Source organism: Mercenaria mercenaria, chromosome 12 (genome assembly GCF_021730395.1).
Source record: "Mercenaria mercenaria strain notata chromosome 12, MADL_Memer_1, whole genome shotgun sequence".
Classification (NCBI taxonomy): Eukaryota; Metazoa; Mollusca; class Bivalvia; order Venerida; family Veneridae; genus Mercenaria; species Mercenaria mercenaria.
The window spans coordinates 28697170-28724425 of NC_069372.1; the positions used below are offsets into that span (position 1 = coordinate 28697170).

General features: G+C 36.4%; 1 protein-coding gene across 2 annotated transcripts in view; it reads left to right on the forward strand.

Annotated features, from left to right (window-relative positions):
- LOC123533718 (zinc finger and BTB domain-containing protein 24-like) overlaps positions 1-26979 on the forward strand; it is a 101635-nt gene extending 74656 nt beyond the window's left edge. Inside the window, exons 4-5 of one of the 2 annotated variants that reach the window (XR_008366430.1) lie at positions 19160-25427; positions 25471-26979. Coding sequence is in view for 1 of the 2 variants with exons in the window: in XM_053519543.1 (XP_053375518.1) it covers positions 19160-20961 (1802 nt within the window). In the remaining variant the exon portion in view is untranslated. Of the gene's footprint in view, positions 1-19159 lie in introns of both variants that reach the window. The other variant, XM_053519543.1, reaches the window with a different exon arrangement.
- Positions 26980-27256: the final 277 nt, after the last annotated feature.

The following is a 27256-nucleotide window of genomic DNA, read 5'->3' on the forward strand; positions in this document are numbered from 1 at the left end:
TGAATTATCATATTGATTGAATAACTTATATTAATTGGTTAATTGGTTATTCTTTACAAACGCTTCAATTACTTACGCTAGTTTCATATTGTTGTCATCGTCTTACAACTGCTACGAAATATTTCTTTTATTTATCATTTAATCCTTGACAGAAAACTATGTAAATATTTGAATTCATGTGTGTATAACCATTTGCCGTTCACCAATTTCAAGTTTGTCACACAGCATTATCGAATGTAGAAATGCAGCTTCGTAATTAATTGCACCTGCCACTATTATTTTAAAGTAATTGGACAAGCACCATTGATAATAAGACTTCAAACTCCTTTTATTATTCCCCCCTTTGAAGAAGGAGGGGTATATTGTTCTGCAGATGTCGGTCGGTCGGTCGGTATGTAGACCAATCCATTTTTGGATGATAACTCAAGAATGCTTGGGCCTAGGATCATGCAGATGACCCGTATTGATTTTGAGATCAGTAGGTTAAAGGTCAAGGTCACAGTGACCCGGAACAGTTAAACAGTTTCCGGATGATAACTTGAGAATGTTTGGGCCTAGGATCATGAAATTTGATAGGGAGGTTAGTCATGAACAGCAGACGACCCCTATTGATTTTGAGGTCAGTAGGTCAAAGGTCAAGGTCACAGTGACCCGGAACAGTTAAATGATTTACAGATGATAACTCAAGAACACTTAGGCCCTAGGATCACGAAAGTTGATAGGGAGGTTTATCATGACCAGCAGATGATTTTGAGGTCAGTAGGTTAAAGGTGAAGGTCACAGTGACCCAGAACAGTTAAACCGTTTCTTGGCGATAACTTGAGAATGCTTGGGCCAAGATCACAAAACTTGATAGGGCAGTTGATCACGATCAGCAGATGACCCCTATTGATTTTGAGGTCAGTAGGTCAAAGGTCAAGGTCACAGTGACCCGGAACAGTTAAACGGTTTCCAGACGATAACTCAAGAACGCTTGGGCCTAGGATCATGAAAATTGATTGGACCAGCAGATGCCCCCTATTGATTTTTAGACCAGAGGTCAAGGTCACAGTGACCCAGAACAGTTGAACCGTTTTCGGAAGATAACTTGAGAATGTTTGGGCCTAGGATCGTGAAAGTTGATTGGGAGGTTAATCATGACCAGCAGATGACGCCTATTGATTTTGAGGTCACCCAGAACAGTAGAACTGTGTACAGTGACCAAATAATTTCTGTTCCTTGTGCAATTACTGAATGATTCGAGGGGGGCATTCTGTGTTCTACAAGCGCTTGTTTTAATCCATCCTTACTCTTTTACACTTACCTAACCATAGTGTCAGTTAACAACAATTATCAGTTGGACTGTCATACCTTTTAACAAGGTCATAAATGGGCCGCTTTTATTGACAGGTGGTACATGATAGTGACATGTTCGATGCTGATGATTTCTGAAAAACAATTAAAAAAAAAAAAAAAAATTCTCTCTTAAATTATAAATGCTCGAATTAAAGCCCGCGTAAAAATGTCTATTTTGCCGTTTGCGTGAAATTTCATGCTAGCAAATTTAAATGATTTCACAGTAGTCCGTGCTATTCTACTCCCTCTGGTGTCGGCGTCACACCTTGGTTAAAGTTTTGCATGAATAGAGCTTTCATGAAAAAGTATAAAGCTTTAAAACTTATTTTTTCTTTTTTCTAGGTCAATTACCAACCTCACTAGGTCAAGTCCATATTTTGGCCAAGTTATACCCCCTTTGGACTTAAATAATCCTGGTTAAAGTTTTGTGTGCAAGTTACTAGCTCCAAAACTAATGCAGATATTGAATTGAAACTTCACTTGTGTCTTCAGGGTTATACAACTAGGTGATAGCATCAAGTCCCACAACACTGACATGCATTTTGGCCAAATTATGACCTTTTGGACTTAAAACAATCCTGGTTAAAGTTTGAATACCTCAAAAACTAATGCAAATATTAATTGAAACTTCACATGTTCCTTTGGGTTTATAAAACTAGGTCATAGCATCAAGTTCCATAACTCTCACATATATTTGCAAAATTATTTCATGTTTTGAACTTAAAAATTTCTGGTTAACGTTTTGCATGTAAGTTACTAAACGCCAAAACTGATACAGTTACTGGATTGAAACTTCATAGATATTTTAACATTGCGGGTAATATTCCTGCTTCTGGGACAACAATTCAAATAGTCGAGCATTGGCTGTCTTATGGACAGCTCTTGTTATTCTTTTTCTTTTTTGGTGTATAACTTTTTATTTTTGCATACATAGATGGATATTCATATATCAGGGCAAAAACAAGGATTTGTGAAATGTAAAGGTCAGAGATGTTGCGTCTTTTTTCTGATCTGTTACTTTTACATACATAGAAGGATATTCAAATAACTTGGTACTGACTCACCATAACAAGGGGATGTAAATTTATCATTAACAAGAATTTTTTTTTTTCAGTCTGTAAGTTGAGTACATGACATTGTGTTCTATTGTCAAAGAGCCATTACAGAACTCACATTTCTGTGTCCTTACATCATATAGCAGGGGCATCCATTTTCTGTAGACACTCTAGTTCACACTGTAAGTTTCTGTAGACACTCTAGGTCAGACTATAAATGCTTGCCTCAGTGACAAGACATGTTCGCAAGACCTGTGCCCCTATCCCCAAGGTCAGGGTCACACTTGATTGTCAATATTCATGACAGATCTTTTAAGGGCTGTAACTATGACATAAGAGGAACCTTTTTTAATGTTTGCCTCAGTGAGATATGTTGTTGTAAGACTCTTGCCCCTATCTGAAAGATCAAGGTCATGCTTGAGGGTGGGGATGGGGGGGTCAAAGATCATGACAGATACGCCTTGTAACTTTGTTCTTTATGGAGCAATCTTGATTTTAATGGGCAGACAATAAGATGGCATTTGAGTTCAAGGCCTGGGCCCCTTTTTAGCTCGACTATTTGAAGAATAGGGGAGCTATCCTACTCGCCCCGGCGTCTGCGTGAGCGTTAGCGTGAGCGTCACACAAATATTAAAGTTTGCGTACCACCCCAAATATTTTCAAAGTCCATTGAGATATTGCTTTCATATTTTGCATACTTGTTTACCATCATAACCCCATTCTGTAAACAGGAGCAGACAACTCTATCAAGCATTTTGACTGAATTATGGCCCCTTTTCAACTTAGAATATGCTTATTGTAATGTTAAAGTTTTACTCATAGCTTATATTATACTATCAAGCACTGAGAATAGTCGAGCGCGCTGTCCACTGACAGCTCTTGTTTGAAGATCCCAGTTTCACTTGGGTGTCATAGGTCATGTCTGACTGTCTGAACTGTAGCTTTTACATGCATAGAGCATTCTTATCTTTTAATTTGCAGAAATGTCTTTTGCAGTGAGGTAGTGTGTCTACAAACTCAATATTGCTTGCCTTTTGGGCATCCAAATTCTAGTTAAAGGTCCATTACTAAGGGAAAGTGAGTTGGCAATTTTTTTTCATAGCCAGTGCATAGACTTCTGCAAGACACTAAATAATGAAGATTGGCAGGTCAAAATTTACAGAAGGTCTATGGAACTCAAAGAAATGTATGTGTATTATGTTGAAATTTCAATGAATCGACAGAATGACCCCCCAGGTCTTTTTAACTTTCTTCATACTTCATAGAAAAATAATTGTACATATACTGCGATTTATTTCGAATTTCTACATACCAACTTTCATTTTCCAATAAAATGAAATAGTTTCTGTGCTTTTTAAAAGAAATTAAAATGTTCACTTTCCTTAGTATTGGACCTTTAATGAATGGCATTTCATATCTTATAATAAAAAGTTTGAAAATAAATGATCTTTGTCAGATTGCTTAGGTAGTATGATTTTAGTATTGTAAAGGATTCAAATAATGTACGATATAAAAATCATAGACCATTTGATATGGGGAGTTTACTTGCATCATGCAAAGTTGTTATGTGCAACAGATTGAGCATACATTGCTGATGTAGTGGTATTATATTGTTGTTTGTGATTGTGACATCTCCCTTTAACAAATAGTCTGTCATTGAAATAATTGCTTAAGAAGTAATTGATTAGTGATAATAATGTAACAAATAATTGATTTATACAGTTTTAGTTATAGAAAACAAAGTAGATATTTTATATTTCAAGCAAGAAATTTTTTATAATATAGAAGTATTTAGATAGAAAATCACATTTTTGTGTCTTATTAACTCCCAAATAAACAATTATTAAAAATGATGTGTTTAACTTGTTTTGTGAGCACACACTGTGTTTGTGTTTGATAAAACTTGTGTTGTGGCAGAGGAACAGCATAGGCTTAATAGAAGCAACTGCCTCACTCACAGAATTCAGTACAAGAGCAAACTTTTAATATAAACATGTCTTTGTGCAAAATGGTTTCCACTAAATACTTTGAAAACACTGACCTACAGTGGTCTAACTTGATGATTGTTTGATGTCAGCAGACGGCCCATATTATTATGAGTCCTGCAGTTTATTTTGGTCAGTAAGTCAAAGCTCAAGGGCATAGTGACCAGACGTGGTTTTCATTCAGTTATACAAGGCATGGGCTTACAGTTGTCAGTTTTAATAGGATTTATCCATGCAGTTAGTATATCACCCTATTTTTAGCTCACCTGAGCAGGTGAGTTTTTCTGATCACTCGATGTCCGGTGTCTGTCTGTCTGTCTGTCGTCTGTCAACATTTAGCTTGTGTATGCGATAGAGGCTGTATTTTTCAATTAATCTTCATGAATATTGGTCAGAATGATAACCTTGATGAAATCTAGGCCGAGTTCGAAAATGGGTCATCTCGGGTCAAAAACTAGGTCACTAGGTCAAATCAAAGAAAAACCTTGTGTATGCGATAGAGGCTGTATTTTTCAATTGATCTTCATGAATTTGGTCAGAATGATACCTTGATGAAATCTAGGCCGAGTTCGAAATGGGTCATCTCGGGTCAAAACTAGGTCACTAGGTCAATCAAGAAAACCTTGTGTATGCGATAGAGGCTGTATTTTTCAATTGATCTTCATGAATATTGGTCAGAATGATTGCCTTGATGAAATCTAGGCCGAGTTCGAAAATGGGTTATCTGAGGTCAAAAACTAGGTCACTAGGTCAAATTAAAGAAAAATCTTGTGTATGCGATAGAGGCTGTATTTTTCATTTGATCTTCATGAATATTGATCAGAATGATTGCCTTGATGAAATCTAGGCCGAGTTCGAAAATGGGTCATCTAGGGTCAAAAACTAGGTCACTAGGTCAAATCAAAGAAAAACCTTGTGTATGCGATAGAGGCGGTATTTTTCAATTGATCTTCATGAATTTTGGTCAGAATGATTACCCTGATGAAATCTAGGCTGAGTTCGAAAATGGGTCATCTCGGATCAAAAACTAGGTCACTAGGTCAAATCAAGGAAAAACCTTGTGTATGCGATAGAGGCTATATTTTTCAACTGATCTTCATGAAATTTAGCCAGAATGATTACTTTGATAAAATCTAGGCCGAGTTCGAAAATGGGTCATCTCGGGTCAAAAACTAGGTCACTAGGTCAAATCGAAGAAAAACATTGTGTATGCAATAGTGGATGTAGTTTTCAATTGATATTCATGAAATTTGGTCAGAGTGATTGCCTTGATGAAATTTAGGTCGAGTTTGAATATGGGTTATCTGAGGTCAAAAACTAGGTCACTAGGTCAAATTAAAGAAAAATCTTGGGTATGCGATAGAGACTATTTTTTTCAATTGATTTTTATGAAATTTGGTCAGGATGATTGCCTTAATGAAATCTAGGTCGAATTTGAATATGGGTCATCTGAGGTCAAAAACTAGGTCACTTGGTCAAATCAAAGAAAAAACTTGTGTATATGATAGAGGCTGTATTTTTCAATTGATCTTCATGAATTTTGGTCAGAATGATTGCCTTGATAAAATCTAGGTCAAGTTTGAACATGGGTCATCTAGGGTCAAAAACTAGGTCATATCTAAGAAAATGCTTGTTTTTATCGCAAGAGACCAATTTTTTGGTCCAGTCTTAATGAAAATTGGTCAGAATATTTGTTTCCATGAAATCACTAGGTCAAACATGTTTTACACTGTTATGGTGTGTTTCTTAGGTGAGCGGCCTAGGGCCATCTTGGCCCTCTTGTTTTTGTACAGCCATTTTAAGCTCAACTATTTGAAGAATAGTCTAGCTATTCTATTCGCGTCACACCTTCATTAAAGATTTCCATGCAAGTTACTCCAAAACTAATGCAGATACTGGATTGAAACTCTATAGATATTTTAACATTAGGGAAATATTCCTGATTCTGGGACAGTGATTTGAATAGTCGAGCATTGGCTGTCTTACTGACAGCTCTTGTGCAGAAACAAGACTTCTTAAGTGGTGGCACATGCATACATATAGGTAGGTTGCAATGGAACAATAAGCAGAGTGCATGGACTTGGTTGATAGATTAAAGGTTAAGCTTATGAAGGGAGGTCAATCTCATAGTTCTTGTCTAGAGATGATGTAATAACCATTCAAGTTACTGACTTAAATCTTTGCATATAGGTAGGTAGCAATGAGATGATGTGCAGAGTGCATGAAACAGGAAGGTGGGTCAAAGGTCAAGGTCAAATCTATCATATTTTATGCCCAGTGCATAACTTTATAACCATTCAAGGTATTGACTTCAAACCTGGCATATAGGTAGGCAGCAAAGAGATAATTACTTGGTCAGTAGGCCAAAGGTCAAGGTCACAAAACAGTCAAAATGTCAAATCTATTTTGCATTTTATGTATGGATCACAATTTCTAAACAATTCAAGGTTACTGGGGAGATCTTGGCCAAAGGTTTTTACTGAAAATAGTGTCTGGTCGATATAAAAAATTAAGACATACTGGGTATACAGTCTCACAAGATGAAGTTGAAAACCTGGTTATTAAGTATTAGTTACTGTTTGAAGAATAGGTCTTTAGGTGTTTATAGACCTGTGAGGGATTTGTGAACTGAGTGAGCATAGCGATAAACACCATGTAAACCAATTTCGAGAATGATAATATGCTCCTTTGTTTTAAACAGTTTAGGTTGGTCTCCCATTTGTAAAACATTTGTAATATATAATTATGTTTCACAAATAGATATGAGAAGGAATGACACTGTGTTTAAAATTGTCTATTAATATAACAAAATACTCAATTGCTACCTACCTGTAAATATGTTTGTCAGAAAATAAGACAAGACATTTGTATTGCATGAAAAAAACGTGCACATTTGTGAAACATTGCGAAGATTATAGTCTCTTTCTGGGGTCAGCAATATGTGTCTAGGCCATTGTTAAAGCATATTCTTTCATAATATGGACAGTTTCTGCTAAATAACAAGTTTCAATTGAAATAAAACTTTGCATGTAAGTTAGCTAGTAGAAAAATCAAGGCTGAGATTGCATATGGGGTCAGTGGGGAACATTTGTGCCAAGTGATTTTAAAATCCCTTGGTGAATGACAGAGCTATGGACCGGCCATGAAACAGACCCTGTTATGCCATGTTAACATTTGACTGCTAAGTGTGACCTTGACCTTTGAGCTAGGGATCTGAAAGTTGTGCATGACACATCGTCTTACTATAACACGGTCTGTTTCGTGTCCGGTCCATAACTCTGTCATTCACTAAGGGATTTAAATATCATTTGGCATACATGATGAGACGATGTGTCATGCCTGAATCCCGGACCCCTTGCTAAAAGGTCGAGGTCACAATTATGGGTCAAAGGTCAACAGGGCTTTTTTCCTGTCCAGTCCATAACTCTGCCATCCATGAAGGGATTTTAATATCACTTGGCACAAATGTACCTCATAATAAGATGATGTGTCGTGCACAACTTTTAGACCCCTAGCACAAAGGTCAAGGTTACACTTAGCAGTCAAATGTTAACATGGCATGAACAGGGTCTGTTTTGTGTCCAGTCCATAACTCTTATCATTCATTAAGGGATTTTAATATCACTTGGCACAAATGTTCCCCATGATGAGTCGACCTGTCAGGCGCAAATCCCGGACACTTGCTCAAAGGTCAAGGTCACAATTGGGGATCAAAGGTCAACAGAGCTTTTTTCCTGTCTGGTCCATAACTCTGCCAACCATGAAGGGATTTTGATATTACTTGGCACAAATGTTCCCCATGAGCCATCCGTGAAGGGATTTTGATATTACTTGGCACAAATGTTCCAACATGTCATGTGCAAAACCCAGACCCTTAGCTCTAAGGTCAAAGTCACAATTGGAGGTCAAAGGTCAATAAGGTTTTTTTCCTGTCCGGTCCAGAACTCCATCAAGGGATTACAACATTTCTTGGCATAAACGTTCCCCATGATGAGACAACATGTCATGCGCAACACTCAGAACCCTAGCTTGAAGGTCAAGGTCGCACTTTGAGATCAAAGGTCAATGGGATTTTTTTCCTCTCCGGGCTGTAACTTTGTCATGCAAAACAGGATTTAAATATCAGTTGGCACAAATATTCCCCTGGATGAGACAACATGTCGTTCGCAAAAACCGGTCCCAAGGTCTAAGGTCAAGGTCATACTTAGAGGTCAAAGGTCAAATTCAAGAATGGCTTTGTCCGGAGCATTTCTTCTTCATGCATGGAGGGATTTTGATGTAACTTGGCACAAATGTTCACCACCATGAGGCTCCAGTAGGGGACTTACATTGCTCGGCAGTAGTCTTGCTGTATAACAGTTATTTTTGTGACAATTAATGTTCGCGTTTGGCCGATCTCGGACTGATTCGCGGATATTAATTTTCACAAATCAGAAAAATGTGCATAATGGTGCTTTTTGACAGATTATTGGCAGTTATTCACAGTTGTTCTCATTGTTAGATATCAAACAATAGCATGAAAATCTTCAGTGATATGTGCCTAAGGTGATGTAAATTGTTTGTTTAACTGACATTGTACAGTGCCAACTGTTGATTTCAAAGATATGCACATATACTAAATTATAATGTCTTATTATTAGTAGTACTGAATAAAGTTTGACATGTACCGGTATATTTACACTATGTAGTTACTAGGTACAAAGATGCGACAATAATAGTCGCACACTACAATGTCATAAAACACTAATGCACAAATTCTTATCTCATTCATATAAAAACCTTGTTATCAGATGCTACATTTCTATGAGAACTACATAAAACCTGGTCAGAAAGTTTATTGGTAAAGTTGTCATCTGGGTCATCTAGAAACAAAAATAAGGCCACTAAATCAAATATACAAAAATCTTGTTAACACTCCAGAGACATTATTATGTCTCCCATACCACTGTGGTGGGAGACATATTGATTTATTCCTGTCTGTGTGTCCGTCACAAATCTTGTCCGCACATTTCTCATGCGATCTCCATCAAACTTGTACAAATGTTTGCCAATATGTCCTCAGCCAAGTTCGATAACTAGCCAAAACGGCCCAGGGACTTCGGAATTATGGCCCTTAAATTACTGAAAATACTGATGCCAGTGATAAAGGTCTTGGTGCATGGTTGACTCAGATACATAATGGAGAAGAAATGCCAATCTAGATGATTAGGCAGTTGTGGGAGACATACAAAAGCAGCTCTAGTTTTCTTCCTGATCTACAAGAAACCTAGCCAGAATGTTTGTCTGTATGAAATCTAGGTCAAGTTACGATAATCAAATAACTTAAACATAACTAATGGTCACATGCAGGACTCAAATCCCTAACTTCAAGGTTTTTTATACACCTGAAGGAACGTATTATGTTATGACCCCAATGTCCGTCTGTCAGTCCATTTGCAATTTTGTGTCTGCTCTTGAACCCCATGAAGGATTTCGAACAAACTTGACACAAATGTTCACCATATTGAGACGACGTTCAGAGTGCATGTTTCGGATGGCTCACTTCAAGGTTAAGGTCACACTTAAGGGTCAATGTCATTTGACTTTGTTTCGTGTCCGCTCTGTAACTCTTGAACTACTTGAAGGATTTTAAAGAAACTTGGCACAAATGTTCACCACATTGAGACAATGTGCAGAGCGCATGTTTTGGATGGATGGCTGTTTTTAGCCCACCATCATCAGATGGTGGGCTAATTAAATCACTCTGCATCCGTGGTCCGTCCATCCGTCATTCCGTCCGTCCGTCCGTTAACAATTTCTCGTTATCGCATCTCCTCAGAAACTACTGGGGGGATTTTGACCAAACTTTGTCAGAATGATGTAATGGTACCCTAGTGCCCCCTGAAAATCTGACTGGTTCAACAGTCTTTGAGTGAGTTATGGCCCTTTGTTTATTTTTATAATTTACATAGATTTATATAGGGAAAAATTTGAAAATCTTCTTGTCCAAAACCACAGGACCTAGGGCTTTGATATTTGGTATGAAGCATCATCTAGTGGTCCTCTACCAAGGTGATTCAAATTATTTCCCTGGGGTCAAATATGGCCCCGCCCCAGGGTCACATGTTTACATAGACTTGTATAGGGAAAAACTTTGAAAATCTTCTTGTCCAAACCACAAAGCCTAGGGCTTTGATATTTGTTATGTAGCATCATCTCGTGGTTCTCTACCAAGTTTGTTCAAATTATCCCCCTAGGGTCAAATATGGCCTCGCCCCGGGGGTCACATGGTTCCTATACACTTATATAGGGAAAAGCTTTTAAAAACTTCTTGTCAATAACCTACAACATTCAAATTTGGACCACATGTATAGTTTCGAGTGGCAAGATGAACATTGACATGAGTTGACCTTGATTTTGACCTAGTTACCTACTTTCACATTTCTGTAGCTACATCCTTCAAATTTGGACCACATGCATAGTTTTGTGCACGGGAAAAAACTTTGACCTTGACATTGACCTAGTGACCAACTTTCACATTTTTGAAGGTACAGGCTTCAAATTTGGACCACATGCATAGTTTTGTGTTCCGAAATGAAATTTGACCTTGATTTTGACCTAGTGACCTACTTTCACATTTCTCAACCTACAGCTTTCAAATTTGGACCACATGCATAGTTTTGTGTACCGAAAAATACTTTGACCTTGACATTGACCTAGTGACCTACTTTCACATTTCTCAAGCTACAGCCTTCAAATTTGGACCACATGCATAGTTTTGTGTTCCGAAAAAAACTTTGACCTTGACATTGACCTAGTGACCTACTTTCACATTTCTCAAGCTACAGCCTTCAAATTTGGACCACATGCATAGTTTTGTGTTCCGAAAAAAACTTTGACCTTGACATTGACCTAGTGACCTACTTTCACATTTTTGAAGGTACAGGCTTCAAATTTGGACCACTTGCATAGTTTTGTGTTTCGAAATGAAATTTGACCTTGATTTTGACCTAGTGACCTACTTTCACATTTCTCAATCTACAGCCTTCAAATTTGGATGACATGCATAGTTTTGTGTACCGAAATGAACTTTGATCTTGAGATTGATCTAGTGAGTTACTTTCACATTTTTCAAGCCGCAGGCTTCAAATTTGGACCACATGCATATTTTTGTGTTATGAATTGAAATTTGACATTGATTTTTATCTAGTACCTACTTTCACATTTCTCAAGCTGCAGTCTCCAATTTGAAGCACATGCATAGCTTTGTATACCGAAATGAACTTTGACCTTGAAATTGATCTTGTGAACTACTTTCACATTTCTCAAGCTACAGCTTTCAAATTTGGACAACATGCATGGACCACATGCACAGTGATGTGTACTGAAATTAAATTTGACCTTGATTTTGACCTTGAGCTAGTCTTGAAATTTGGAACAATCAAAAATGGCTCAATGGTGGGCGCCAAGATCACTCTGTGATCTCTTGTTACTATTTTAAAATAATATTTGATCACCATGTACTTTTGTTTAGTCTTAGTGACCTTCACATTGTCTTAAAGAGCAATGTTAACCTAATGAGAAATGGCCTTTTATTTGATCTTTCTTCTCCTGTAAAGGTGTTGCGCTAGATGATGGCTTTTAGGAAAAATTGATACATGTATAGTAAACTCAGTATTAATGTGTACTCCCACTAAAAAAAAACAATCAGCTGTTGCAGCTTGATATTGATTTATGACTGTGGCTCAATACACACTAAATAAAAAAAATATTGTTCTATATATTTTCTCAGGTGAAATACATTTGATGAAGATTTTCTACATTTGAAGATATAATAACACTTATGGTGAACATGTCACACTTGACTGAGCAGGTAATGGATACAAGGGTATCATCAAAGGCATCCGAATTCCAGTAGGCGCGGCCATTTTGTACTCATGCATATTCATTACAAATAGCCTCTTTGCCAATGTGTTTTACGCATCTTTAAGTCAATCTGTAGTGAAATACAACTACGTAATAAACAGACCTACAAAAAACAATAATTTAGTTTAAACTATCTAACTCCTAAATCTTACATGTCATATTGTAGAATCGAGATTAACTAAATGAATATTCATTATCTAAAAATAGACTCCCGCCAAAAAATATCGTCTACTATTATTCTTCTCGGTTTTCCACAGGTTCTTTTTACGATTTTATTTCGTACCATCTTTATTATTTTGACATTTTTAGTATAACCATCAAAACATAATGTACTAATAAAGTTATTCGAGATTTTTTACTTGTCTGTGAATGCTATTGCACGATACGTACCGTCACCGGATTACAACATTTCCATTACATCCCTTGTTTTTATCTAGAACTGTATAATGCATTTCTTCGCTTTACTGAGCTATAAATATTTCGAACTTTGTAATTTCATGCCTTTTGATTAATTGTTTTGTAATTTTCAAGTTGTGAACTTTTCGTACGGACTTTTTTCAAATCCATCAGTTTGTTGGTACCGACTTATATACTATCATATTTTGACTTTAGAAATATATCAACAGTCAATATTTCACCCTTTTTCTCCTGGTTTAGTCGTTCTGGAGCTGTAAGTATCTATTTATGCAATGCAATTACTGGCATATGGCAGAACCTTTCTTCCATTGTATTGCTAATTAAAAATAGGCAAACATACAACCAAAGTCTGATCTGTGCCATAAGGACAGCTGTCGACATTGGTTCCCGAAATTTTTACAGAGTGATGGTATTTATTATTTATTGTCAGCCAATAATATTTTGGTAGGATCGCTCATCTAAAGGTGTTGTTTATTATTTTAAGATAAATAAATGTTTGTGTGAAATAACTTTAAGTATTCTTTAAGATAATAAATAGATAAGAATGCACGTAAACTAGCAAAACACATAGTTCATAATTATTTTATTAAAGATCCCTTAAAAAGAATATTTAATATGCGCTAGAAGGAACCTTTTGGTAAGCTAAATCTTGTGTTAGTAAAAGATGGATATCTTAAAAGATAAGGCAGTACAATTCCTGTTGTATCATAATTTTAAATAATTCAAATTTGGACAACATGCATGGACCACATGCACAGTGATGTGTACTGAAATTAAATTTGACCTTGATTTTGACCTTGAGCTAGTCTTGAAATTTGGAGCAATCAAAAATGGCTCAATGGTGGGTGCCAAGATCACTCTGTGATCTCTTGTTACTATTTTAAAATAATATTTGATCACCATGTACTTTTGTTTAGTCTTAGTGACCTTCACATTGTCTTAAAGAGCAATGTAAACCTAATGAGAAATGGCCTTTTATTTGATCTTTCTTCTCCTGTAAAGGTGTTGGGCTAGATGATGGCTTTTATGAAAAATTGATACATGTATAGTAAACTCAGTATTAATGTGTACTCCCACTAAAAAAAACAATCAGCTGTTGCAGCTTGATACTGATTTATGACTGTGGCTCAATACACACTAAATAAAAAAAATATTGTTCTATATATTTTCTCAGGTGAAATACATTTGATGAAGATTTTCTACATTTGAAGATATAATAATTATGTTAGTAAAAGATGGATATCTTAAAAGATAAGGCAGTACAATTCATGTTGTATCATAATTTTAAATAATTCTGTGAGCAGTAATTGAAACTGTTTAAATCTTCAAAAGCTCTTTTATTGTCAAATGTCAAAGCAATTTTGATGGGGTACAGTATATTCCATTGTAAATTTCCAACATTTTGGACACCAGAAAATTTTAAAATTTATATTTTACTTTATCTGTTCATGAATTCTTATAAAATTTTCAGGAATTCATGAAAAATCCTGTTACAGATTCAATGGATCAAAACAGTAATTTTTCTTTAAATTTTTAACTTTTTGGTTGGATGATACACTAAAGAAGTTTTAGAATGTTATTCAAAGGTCAAGGTCACAGCTATCTCGAGACTGATAACACTTTCCTCTCAATAACAAAAGCCTGCTATGGCCTATAGGTTTTGAATTATATTAGATGATTGCCTATGGTCAGTAGATGTCCCATTTTAGCTCACTGAGCCAAAGGCTCATGGTGAGCTTTTGTGACCGCTCAATGTCCGTCGTCAGTCGTCCGTCATGCGCTGTGTGTCACTGCGTCATCCATCCATCAAAATTTTCTAAAAAAATCTTGTGGAAAAACCACTAGACAGAATGACACCAAACGTCACAGGAATGATCCTTGGTTGGCCCCCTTTCAAAATTATTCAAAGAATTGAACTGCCATGGCAACCGAAAGGAAAGGAAAAACTTTAAAAATCTTTTTGTCCAAAACCGCAAGGCGTAAGCCCTTGATATTTGGCATGTGACATCATCTAATAGTCCTTTATGAAATTGTGCCCCTGGGGTGAAAAGAGGCCCTGCCAAGGTTCCCTAGTTTTACATAGACATATATATAGGAAAAAAACTTTAAAAATTTTCTTATCTGAAACCACAAGACCTAGACCTTTGATATTTGGTAAGTAGCATTTCCTTGTGGTCCTCTACCAAGATTGTTCAAATTATTAATCTGTGGTGAAAAGAGGCCCCACCCAGGGGTCCCAAGATTTACATTAGACTTGCGTAGGAAAAAAATTCTTGCCTGAAACTTCAAGGTATAGGCTTTTGATATTTGGTATATTGCATTGCCTAGTGTTCCTCTACCAAAATTGTTCAAATTATGCCCCTGGGTTGAAAAGAGGCCCTGCCCTAGGGGTCCAAAGTTTAACATAGACCTATATTATAAGGGAAAAAAAATCTTCTTGTCTGAAAATTCAAGGCCTAGACCTTTGATATTTGGTATGTAGCATTGCCTAGTGGATCTCTAACAAGGTTGTTCAAATTATACGCCTGGGGTGAAAAGAGGTCCCACCATGGGGGTCACTTGTTATATATGAATTATATAGGGAAAATACTTCAAAAATTATCAGATCATAACTCTATCCAAGACTGTTTAATTATAATTACCTGATAACCCCAAGTGATAAGGGGTCACCTGACTGATCTTGACCTACTGACCTACTTTCTTGTTTTTTAAGATAAAGCCTTGAAGTTTGGATGACATGATTGTACAGTTTTGCACACCGATCTTAAAACTGACTTTCAGTGACCATGAATGTGACCTACTGACCTACTTTCTTATTATTTTAGCATCAGTTTGATGTTTGAAACATGTAACTCATATTACACAGGAGCGATCCAGGGTCACTATGACCCTCTTTTTAGCTCACCTGAGCCAAAGGCTCATGGTGAGCTTTTGTGACTGCTCAATGTCCGTCGTCCGTCATGTGTCGTTCGTCGTGTGCCGTGTGTCCATCAACATTTTCTAAAAAAATCTTCTTGAAAACCACTGGGCAGAATTACACCAAACTTCACAGGAATGTTCCTTGGATGGTTCCCTTTCAAAATTGTTCAAAGAATTTAATTCCATGCAGAACACTGGTTGTCATGGCAACCCAAAAGAAAAAACTTTAAAAGTCTTCTTGTCCAAAACCGCAAGGCCTAGAGGCTTGATATTTGGCATGTGACATCATCTTATAGTCCTCTATCAAGATTTTTCAAATATTGCCCCAGGGTCACTAGTTTTACATAGACTTATATAGTAAAAATCTTTAAAAATCTTCTTGTCTAAAACCACAAGACCTAGGTCTTTGATATTTTGTATTTAGCATTGCTTTGTGGTCTTCTATCAAAATTGTTTAAGTTATGGCCCTGCCCTGTGGGGTCTCAGGTTTTACATAGACTTGTATAGGAAAAAAACTTAAAAAATCTTCTTGCCTTAAACTGCAAGGCCTAGGCTTTTGATATTAAGTATGTTGCCTTCCCTAGTATTTCTCTGCAAAAAGCATTTAATTAGCTCGACTATTCATAGAATAGTAGAGCTATTGCACTCGCCCATGCGTCGGCGTCGGCGTCCGCATCCGCGTCCGCGTCCCGATTTTGGTTAAGTTTTGTATGTAAGCTGGTATCTCAGTAACCACTTGTGGGAATGGATTGAAACTTCACACACTTATTCACTGTGACAAACTGACTTACACTGCACAGGTTCCATAACTCTATTTTGCTTTTTTACAAAATTATGCCCCTTTTTCGACTTAGAAATTTTTGGTTAAGGTTTTGTATGTAAGCTGGTATCTCAGTAACCACTTGTGGGAATGGATTGAAACTTCACACACTTATTCACTGTGATGAACTGACCTACATTGCACAGGTTCCATAACTCTGTTTTGCTTTTATACAAAATTATGCCCCTTTTTCGACTTAGAAATTTTTGGTAAAGCTTTTGTATGTAAGCTGGTATCTCAGTACTTACTAATGGGAATGGATTGAAACTTCACATACTTGTTCACTGTCATGATCTGACATGCACTAAGCAAGTCCCATAACTCTGCTCTTTTTTTTCTCAAAATTATGCCCCTTTTTCGACTTAGCAGTTTTTGGTTAAATTTTTGTATGTAATCTGATATCTCAGTATCCACTAATTGGAATGGATTGAAACTTCACACACTTGTTCACTGTCATGATATGACATGCAGTACAGAGGTTCAATACCTCTACTTTGCATTTTACAAAATTATGCCCTTTTTTCAACTTTTGTATTCATTCAATTGACAAGGCTGTTGAATAGTCGAGCGTTGCTGTCCTCCGACAGCTTTTTGTTTAAATTACATTCCTAGTGTGAAAAGGGGCCTGTCCTGGGGGTACCAAGTTTAACATAGACTTATGTAGGAAAAATAATAAAGATCTTCTTCTCTGAAAGTTCAAGGCCTAGGTCTTTTATAGTTGGTATGTAGCATTGCCTGGTGGATCTCAAACAGGTTTGTTCAAATTATGCCCCTTGGGTGAAAAGAGGCCCTGCCCTTGGGGTCACTTATTATAATTATGAGTTATGTAGCAAAAATAATACAAAAGTTATCAGATCATATTTCCTAGACTGTTTAATTATAATTACCTGATGATCCCAAGTGATTAGGGATCACTTGACTGACCTTGACCTACTGACCTACTTTCTTGTTTTTAGCTCACCTGAGCACGAAGTGCTCAAGGTGAGCTTTTGTGATCGCCCTGTATCCGTCGTGGTCAGTCGTCCGTCGTCGGTCCGTCGTCAACAATTTGACTGTTAACACTCTAGAGGTAAGAATTTTGACCCAATCTTAATGAAAGTTGGTCTGAATGTTACCCTCATAAAAATCTTGGACCAGTTCGATATTGGGTCATCTGGGGTCAAAAACTAGGTCACCAGGTCAAATCAAAGGAAAAGCTTGTTAACACTCTAGAGATCACAGTTTTGGCCCAATCTTAATGAAACTTGGTCAGAATGTTACCCTCAATAAAATCTTGAATGAGTTCGATATTGGGTCATCTGGGGTCGAAAACTAGGTCACGGGTCAAATCAAAGGAAAAGCTTGTTAACACACTAGAGGTCACAATTTTGGCCCAATCTTAATGAAACTTGGTCAGAATGATACCCTCATAAAATCTTGGACAATTTCGATATTAGGTCATCTGGGGTCAAAAACTAGGTCACGGGGGCAAATCAAAGGAAAAGCTTTTTAACACTTTAGAGGCCACATTTATGAAACTTCATAAAACTTGGTCAGAATATAACTCATGATGATCTCAAAGTCCAGTTTGAATCTGGGTTATGTAGGTTCAAAAACTAGGTCACCAGGTCAAATCAAAGGAAAAGCTAGTTAACACTCTAGAGGCCACATTTATGACCATATCTTAATGAAACTTGGTCAGAATGTTAATCTTGATGATCTATAGGTCATGTTTAAATCTGGGTCAGGTTGGGTCAAAAACTAGGTCAATGGGTCGAATCAAAGGAAAAGCTTGTTAACACTGTATAGGCCATATTTAAGACTGTACCTTCATGAAACTTAGTCAGAATGTTAATCTTGATGATCTTTAGGTCAAGTTCCAATCTGGGTCATGTGGGGTCAAAAACTAGGTCAGCGGGTCAGATCAAAGGAAAAGCTTGTTAACACTTTAGAGGCCACATTTATGACTGTATCTTCATGAAACTTGGTCAGAATGTTAATCTTGATGATCTTTAGGTCAAGTTCGAATCTTGGTCATATGGGGTCAAAAACTAGGTCACCAGGTCAAATCAGAGGATAAGTTAGTTAACACTTTAGAGGCCACATTTATGACCATATCTCAATGAAACTATCTTGATGATCTTTAGGTCAATAGGTCAGGTGAGCGATACAGGGCCTTCATGGCCCTCTTGTTTAAGATACAGCCTTGAAATTTGGATCACATGTACAGTTTTGCACAATGATCTTAAAACTGACTTTCAGTGACATGAATGTGACCTACTGGCCTACATTCTTAATGTTTCAGCATCAGTTTGCCATTTGAAACATGTGGCTCATGTTACTCAGGTGAGCGATACAGGGTCATCATGACCCTCTTGTTGTTTTTTAGAGTCAGTAGGCTAGAAGTCATGGCCACAGTGAACTTTTGACTGAAAATGGTTTCTGCTGAGTAACTAGAGAACACACACCTGCAGTGCAAAGACTACTTGGGATGATTGCCTGTCACATTAGTATATTGCTCCTATTGTGTTGGGGGTCAGTAGAAACTGGAACAGGCCACCATGGGGGCATAGTGTTTTACAAACTGCTCTTGTTATTTAGTAAACTTTGGCTGCCAAACATTAATATCATAATATAGTTGTCTCAGATAGCACTTTTTGTCAATACTGGCTTCAGAACTCAACCATATTTGATAAGACTTTGTAATTGTGTATATATAGTTTTGCTCTTTCTTATAATTTCAGCTACCATCTTTAAGAGAATATTTCACAAGAATGAGGAAGCTAGTACAGATCTCAGTAACAAAGTTAAAGCGAAAAAAACCTGTAGGAATACAAATGGTGTAACAAGGAAGTCTCCTGTCATCAGCAGCTCACAGCAAGTGGTTCCAGAAATTCCTGTAGGTAATACTGAATCATCACCTGTGAGTACACCCACTAAAGAATTATCCAAAAAATTAGTTTCCAGTAAAAGGAAAACAGAAAATGAAGTTGAAAATAGAAAGAAAAAGACTGACAGAAAGAAAAAGAAAAAGATTGACAGAAAGAAAAAGAAGGAAGTGAAGATTGAAGGTGACGGGGATGACCTTCGTTTGGTACCTGACTATGGTAGTTTGTTTGAGGAAACTAGGGTAGCTTGTGTAAATATTGAAAATGTAGAAGAAGGTCATAAGTATGAATTCTTTACTGGTGATGACACATTTTCAAGTCTTATCGCTGAAACCAATGATAGTTACCAAGAAATAGATGAAATTCGGAAAATTGCTTTAGATCGTGAACAGCTGAGGAGAAGTACAAAGCATTTCCAAAATTCTAATGTTCGCTATAATTATGATTGTTTCAAATGTGGGAAGAAGTTTAGAAATCGTGCTCCACTGAATTTACATATTGCATCAGAACATAATGAAGATGGAGGGTTAGGGCTTCTGTGTAATGACTGTGGTAAACAAGTAGATTATGACCATGAACTGGAATTACATAAAAAATTCTTTTGTAAAAAAGTTAAGAAAACATTTCAATGTATAAGTTGTAAGTTATCTTTTATAACTGAGTTTGAAAAATCTGAACACCCGTGTACCAAGGACCCAACAAAACCGTACTATTGTTCAGTTCAGGATTGTCAAACATTTAGTAGAAATGTAAAAGATCTAACAGAACATGTGACAAGGCATCTCGGGATAAAACCCTTTCTTTGTAATATATGTGGTCGTGCCTTCTCTGCAAAAAAGGACATGGATCGACATGCAGACATTCACAAAGAATCTAAAGATTATGTTTGTCAAATTTGCGGGCAGTCATTTAAAAGTTATCATACAATGCGAAGGCATGTTTTTGCCCACAAATACAAAGATAGGTTTAAATGTGATCTATGTCCTTACACAACTGCAATGAGAAATTCATTCAATCAGCACATGATTAAGCACAAACAACGAACACACAAATGTCAGATTTGTGAGAAAAATTTAAGGTCTGAAAGAAGTCTATCAAAACATATCCAGAATCGGCACACATTTAACAGAATTTTTACATGCCGTTACTGTGATTTCACAACTGATGTTGGGCTAAGTTATTCAAGTCACATGCGCAGTCATAGAGGTCTAAAACATGTAGATAATAGTCTAGAAACTCGACAGGAAATGGCATCAGATTTATCCGATCAAGGACAAGCTGGAAATGGGTTAGAGAGTTTGTCTGAGGACAGAGACCTACAAATGACTGCTACAAAATTACAGTCAGCTGTTACATTAACAAGTACATCCCTGCTGGTCAAATGTAGGTCAGATGCCCCAATGTTAGCAGATGCAACTATGTTGGGCAATGAGGAGGTAGATATTTCTGGTCAAAATGCTGATTCAATCATGGCAAATATTGTTGAATCGTCTGACGCTAATGAAATTTCAGTTATTCCACGAGAGGGGACCAATGCCAATTTAGTTCTGTATACTATGGAGGTACCAGCTAGCTCATTAAATGTGCCAAGTTTTATATCTGACACAATTACTACAGTGTCAGAAACAGAGAATTGGAATGGCGGTGAAGTGAATTAATACAGAAGTTTAGGTTTGCTCTTGTATGAGCACCTTTACCATCATATATTTCAGTTAGCACTTGTGATAGCAATTTTAGTGAAAATTAAGAAGAAATACAAACTATAATAATTTCATCATCAAACCTTGTTTTTCTAACCTGTGTACATTTCATGTATAGGTATTGCACAGTCTTAAGGCATTGTGAAATATAAATAAACAAAAGAAGATTCTTTTCCAATAGAAACAACAAGAGTGGCCGAATGGCAATACACTCTGTATTGGCCTTGAAGTACTTTTTTGTTCCAAGTTTAATTCCAAGGCTTGTATTGTTAAAGGTCCATTACTAAGGGAAAGTGAGTTGGCATTTTTTTTTCATAGCCAGTGCATAGACTTCTGCAAGACACTAAATAATGAAGATTGGCAGGTCAAAATTTACAGAAGGTCTATGGAACTCAAAGAAATGTATGTGTATTATGTTGAAATTTCAATGAATCGACAGAATGACCCCCCAGGTCTTTTTAACTTTCTTCATACTTCATAGAAAAATAATTGTACATATACTGCGATTTATTTCGAATTTCTACATACCAACTTTCATTTTCCAATAAAATGAAATAGTTTCTGTGCTTTTTAAAAGAAATTAAAATGTTCACTTTCCTTAGTATTGGACCTTTAAATTCTAAAACTGTACATGTATTTACATCGTTACTGGACAGTACTTATACATGCCAGTAGTCAGTTAAATCTGTTAGACAATATTTTCAGCAGAAGCTTTTTTATACATATACATGTATTTGTGGCAGTAACATGTCTGGTATGAAGGAGTGAATTAATGGAAATGTTAATGAGGTAAGTTATGGGGTGGAAAGGTTGATGGGGTATGTTATGGGGTGGAAAGGTTGATGGCAGTGTTAGATAGCAATGGAAAGGTTAATGGGATAGTTAGGTAACAGTGGAAAGGTTGATGGGGTACGCTGTGGGAGTGTTAGAAAGCAATGGAAAGGTTAATGCAGTAGACAGGTAAAAGTGGAAAGGTTAATGGGGTGTAATTGGAGTGTTAGGTAAAAGTGGAAAGATTAATGAGGTATGTAATTGGAGTGTTAGGTAACAGTGGAAAGGTTAATGGGGTATGTAATAGTGGTGTTAGGTAACATTGGAAAGGTTGATGGGGTATGTTATGGGAGTGTTAAATAGCAGTTGAAATGTTAATGGGATAGTTAGGTGACAAAGGAAAGGTTAATGGGATATGTTGTGGGAGTGTTAGATAGCAGTGGAAAAGTTAATGGGGAATGTAATGGGAGTGTTACATACCAATGAAAAGGTCAATGGGCTATGTAATTGGGGGTGTTAGGTAACAGTTGAAAAGTTCATGGGGTTTGTTATGGGAGTGTTAGATTGCAATAGAAACAGGCCTCCTAGTGAAACCTTTAAAACCTTTAAATCTTCTGAAAAAACCTTTAAAACGGCCAAATAGCCTGTAATTTTCACTCAAAACCTATATTTTTGTTCAGACTGCTTGCCGTGCCAGTTTAAAGCAAGTAATGGTTATACTACTGTATTTCTTCCCCCCTTTTAAGTGTTGTTATTAGGGTACTGCTTGTGTATCTTTCATCTTGAGTTTTTCAGAATGCTGTTGTGTTCACCAGACCACATACATGTAGTAAATACCTATATATATTATGTGTTTTCAACGAGAATTCCGACAAAAATAGCCTTTATTTACTCTTTATTTTTTAATATTTTACACTAAAAGGCCTTTATTTCCATAGATTGGAGCCTTTATAAAAACCTTTATGTTTGTTCAGGCCTGCTAGGAGGCCTGTAGAAAGCTTAATGGGATATTTAGAAAGCATTGAAAAGGTTAATGGGAGTGTTTGATAGCAGTGGAAAGGTTAATGGGGGAGTTAGATACGAGGGGTGTTCAATAAATAATGATACTTCATGTGTAGTTCTGTAACCGGTGGTTATTTTTAAATGAGGTTTTCAGCACATTATAAAGCATTTTATTGGAAACAATGTGCCAAATGAATGTTAAAAATCAGTAGATTCAAATTAAAAAATAATCATTTGAGTGAGGTGTTCTAAGGTATGCTGGAGCATAGCAAAAATATTCATAACTAAGGTTTGTCCTGGGCATCCAGGGTCTCAGAATAATAGAATAACTTGTAAAATCACAAATTTCTGTCATTTTTAATGAGGTTCAGCAATTTGTGATGAGTTTCAGTTTGTTTTTAACTACTTATTGCTCTTTTCATTTTACAACACAACTAAAACATCTAAACTCAAGGTTGATTCCATCTGGAATGAGTCTCGAGAGCATTTAATCTAAGTTGTAAGAACTTGTTTCACAGTCGAGAATAAAGAAAATAGTATCAACTTAATATACAAGAATTTTTTTCAACGATGAACATCACACCTGACAAAATTGCAGAGGCTTATTGTACTCAACTTGTCATTTTTCGAGTAAAAATATACACACTAAATTTAATACTGTTATCAAATTTTTTATTTAAGTTTTCAAATGTTTGTGTAAAGATGATGATTTGTTTTAACTGTTTAAACTAAAAATTGAACTACAGTTCTAGTTGTTATATAGTAAAAATCTTAATGAAACTTGGTCAGAATATTACCCTCAATAAAATCTTGGACGAGTTCGATATTGGGTCGTCTGGGGTCAAAAACTAGGTCACCAGGTCAGATCAAAGGAAAAGCTTGTTAACACTCTAAAGGTCACAATTTTGGCCCAATCTTAATGAAACTTGGTCAGAATGTTATCCTCAGTAAAATCATGGACGAGTTCGATATTGGGTCATCTGGGGTCAAAAGCTAGGTCACCTGGTCAGTCAAAGGAAAAGCTTTTTACACTGTAGAGGCCACATTTATGACTGTATCTTCATGATTATTAGTCAGAATGTTAGTCTTGATGGTCTTAAGGTCCAGTTTGAATCTGGGTCATGTAGGATCAAAAACTAGGTCACCAGGTCAAATCAAAGGAAAAGCTAGTTAACACTGTAGAGGCCACATTTATGACTATATCTTAATGAAATTTGGTCAGAATGTTGATCTTGATGATCTATAGGAGTGATCGCCGTGACGTCACACGCTAACATCTGTTTATCTGTTGGTTGGCAAAACAAATGTTTTTTACACCGTTTGCATATGGAATCAGAATTTATAATTTGTAATAACTTTTTTGCTCATTTATGGATTTTCAAAATTCAAAAAGATTTGAAATACTAACAATTTTCATATTTTTGTATCCAAATATCTTTTTTCAATGAACAACCGTTTTAAATGACATACAATTTTTAAAGCGGCGTAATGATGTTCAAAACTTTTAGAAAAACAGTGTAAGTTAAGCGTTCATAATTGATCCATTTTATTTCGAAATAACAATTAAAAGTAATCAATAAATTGCTTGTTTTATAACCTTTGCATTGATCAAAAAATTAATGATGTAATTTGTGTTTTAAGAAAGTTTAGACCGTTAGAAAAACATCACCGATTACAAAAAAACATGGACGATCGGCTTCTGCCAACCCGATCGCTGTCTTATCAGTTCTAAAAATAGAAAATACTCCGGATTTGTATACAAACACGATCTCTCCTATAGGTCAAATTCAAATCTGGGTCAGGTGGGGTCAAAAACTAGGTCACAAAATCAAATCAAAGGAAAAGCTTGTTAACACTCTAGAGGCCACATTTATGACTGTATCTTCGTGGAACTTGGTCAGAATGTTAATTTTGATGATCTTTAGGTCGTTTGAATCTGGGTCATGTGGGGTTAAAAACTAGGGCACCAGGTCAAATCAAAAGGAAAAGCTAGTTAACACTTTAGAGATCACATTTATGACCATATCTTTATGAAACTTGGTCAATAGGTCAGGTGAGTGATACAGGGCCTTCATGGCCCTCTTGTTATCATTCTTATGGCGTTTTGTTTACAATATATTGCTCTTTAATGTTCCGAAAACTGCATTCAAAAATAGCCAATGGTTACAGAACTACATACAGTATCATTATTTATTGAACGCCCCTGGTACCAATGGAAAGGTTAATGGGGTATGTTATTGGGAGTGTTAGATAGTAGTGGAAAGGTTAATGGGGTATGTTATGGGAGTGTTAGATAGCAGTGGAAATGTTAATGATAGTTAGGTAAGAGTGGAAAGGTTAATGGAGAATGTATTGGGGTGTTAGATACCATTGGAAAAGTTAATAGGGTATGTAATGGGAGTGTAAAGTAACAATGAAAAGGTTAATGGGGTATGTAATGGGAGTGTAAAGTAACAATGAAAAGGTTAATGGGGTATGTAATGGGAGTGTAAAGTAACAATGAAAAGGTTAATGGGGTATGTAATGGGAGTGTAAAGTAACAATGAAAAGGTTAATGGGGTATGTAATGGGGTGTTAGGTAGCAATGGAAAGGTTAATGGGGTATGTAATGGTGGTATTAGGTATTAATGGAAAGGCTTATTGGGAATTAGGTAGCAATGGAAAGGTTAATGGGGTATGTAATGGGGGTATTAGGTAGCAATGGAAAGGTTAATGGGGTATGTAATGGGGGTATTAGGTAGCAATGGAAAGGTTAATGGAGTATGTAATGGGGTGTTAGGTAGCAATGAAAAGGTTAATGGGGTATGTAATGGGGTGTTAGATAGCAATGGAAAGGTTAATGGGGTATGTAATGTTGGTATTAGGTAGCAATAGAAAGGTTAATGAGTTATGTAATTGAGGTATTAGATAGCAATGGAAAGGTTAATGGGGTATGTAATTGGGATATTAGGTAGCAGTGGAAAGGTTCATGGGGTATGTAATGGGAGTGTAAGATAGCAATGGGAAGGTCAATGGGGGTATGTAATGGGAGTGTTAGATAGCAGTGAAAAGGTTAATGGTGTATGTAATGGGAATATTATGTAGCAATATAAAAATTGATGGGGTATGTGATGGTAGTTTTAGGTAGCAATGGAAACATTAATTGAGGTGTATAATGGGGTTCTAGGTAGCAGTGAAAAGTTAATTGGGTTGTTAGGTACCTGTAGCATTCTAAACTAACATTTATTTTCTTGGTTTTGTGTTTATTATTGTTGTAAAAATTAAACGCTTTGGGATAAAACAGAGATATTGATCTACAAATATTGAGGCAAAAAAAGCTTAATTTGATTTTATATTATGTCAGTTTTTACAAATTTGATTTGGTCATTAAGTCAAAATAACACATAGAACAAGCCAGAAAGCCAAAGGCCAAGGTCACAAACTGAGCTCAATGGTGAAATTTGTATGACATAGTTTGTTTCCTGAGCATAACTAAATAACTTTTAAAGATATTGACATTACACTTAGGTGGCGATGAGAAGATATATAGAGCACATGAACCAGGTCAGTAGGGCAAAGGTTAATCCAACAGCAAGTCAAATCTTTCCATATTTCCTATTCAGAGAATAACTTAATAACCATTTAACATATTGACTTCAAACTCCGTGGCTGAGTGGTTACGGTCGCTGACTTCAAATCACTTGCCCCTCATCGATGTGGGTTCAAGCTTCAGTTGGGGCTTTGAATTCTTCATGCCAGGAAGCCATCCAGCTGGCTTACAGAAGGTTTGTGGTTCTACCCAGGTGCCTGCTCGTGATGAAATAATGCTCGGAGGGGCACCTGGGGGTTCCTGGAAAGTCGCCATATGACCTAAAATTGTGTTGATGTGACGTAAAACCAAACAAAATAAATCAAACTTGACATAAAGATAGGTGACGACGAGAGGATGTGCAGTGTGCATGAACTGGGTCACTAGGTCAAGGTCACACATTGATCTAAGAGGTAAAAATGGTTTCTAGTTGAGAGCACAATTCAAAAACTATTCAAGATAGCGACTTGAAACTTAGATTATAGATAGGTGACAGTATGCAGATAGTAAAAATCCACAGCTTTCTTCCTAACCCCTATATAAACTCCTGTTGAAAAAAAAGAACAATGGTGTATATTTGCCTATTTTGCAGAACTCTTTCTTATTTATTTGTTACAATAAATAGTGTTGGACTATATCTGAGTTCTTTTAATTAACTGGTTCAGGGTGGGCTACTGTGATAGTACTGTGTCTGTCATCCATCGTCTGTCATTAGTTTTGACCTATTGACCTAAAGATCATCAAGATTAACATTTTGACCAAGTTTCATTAAGATATGGTCATAAATGTGGCCGCTAATATGTTAAATAGCTTTTCCTTCGATTTGACCTAGTGACTTACTTTCTGACCCCACCTGACCAAGATTTGAACATGAGCTATAGATCATCAAGATTAACATTCTGACCAAGTTTC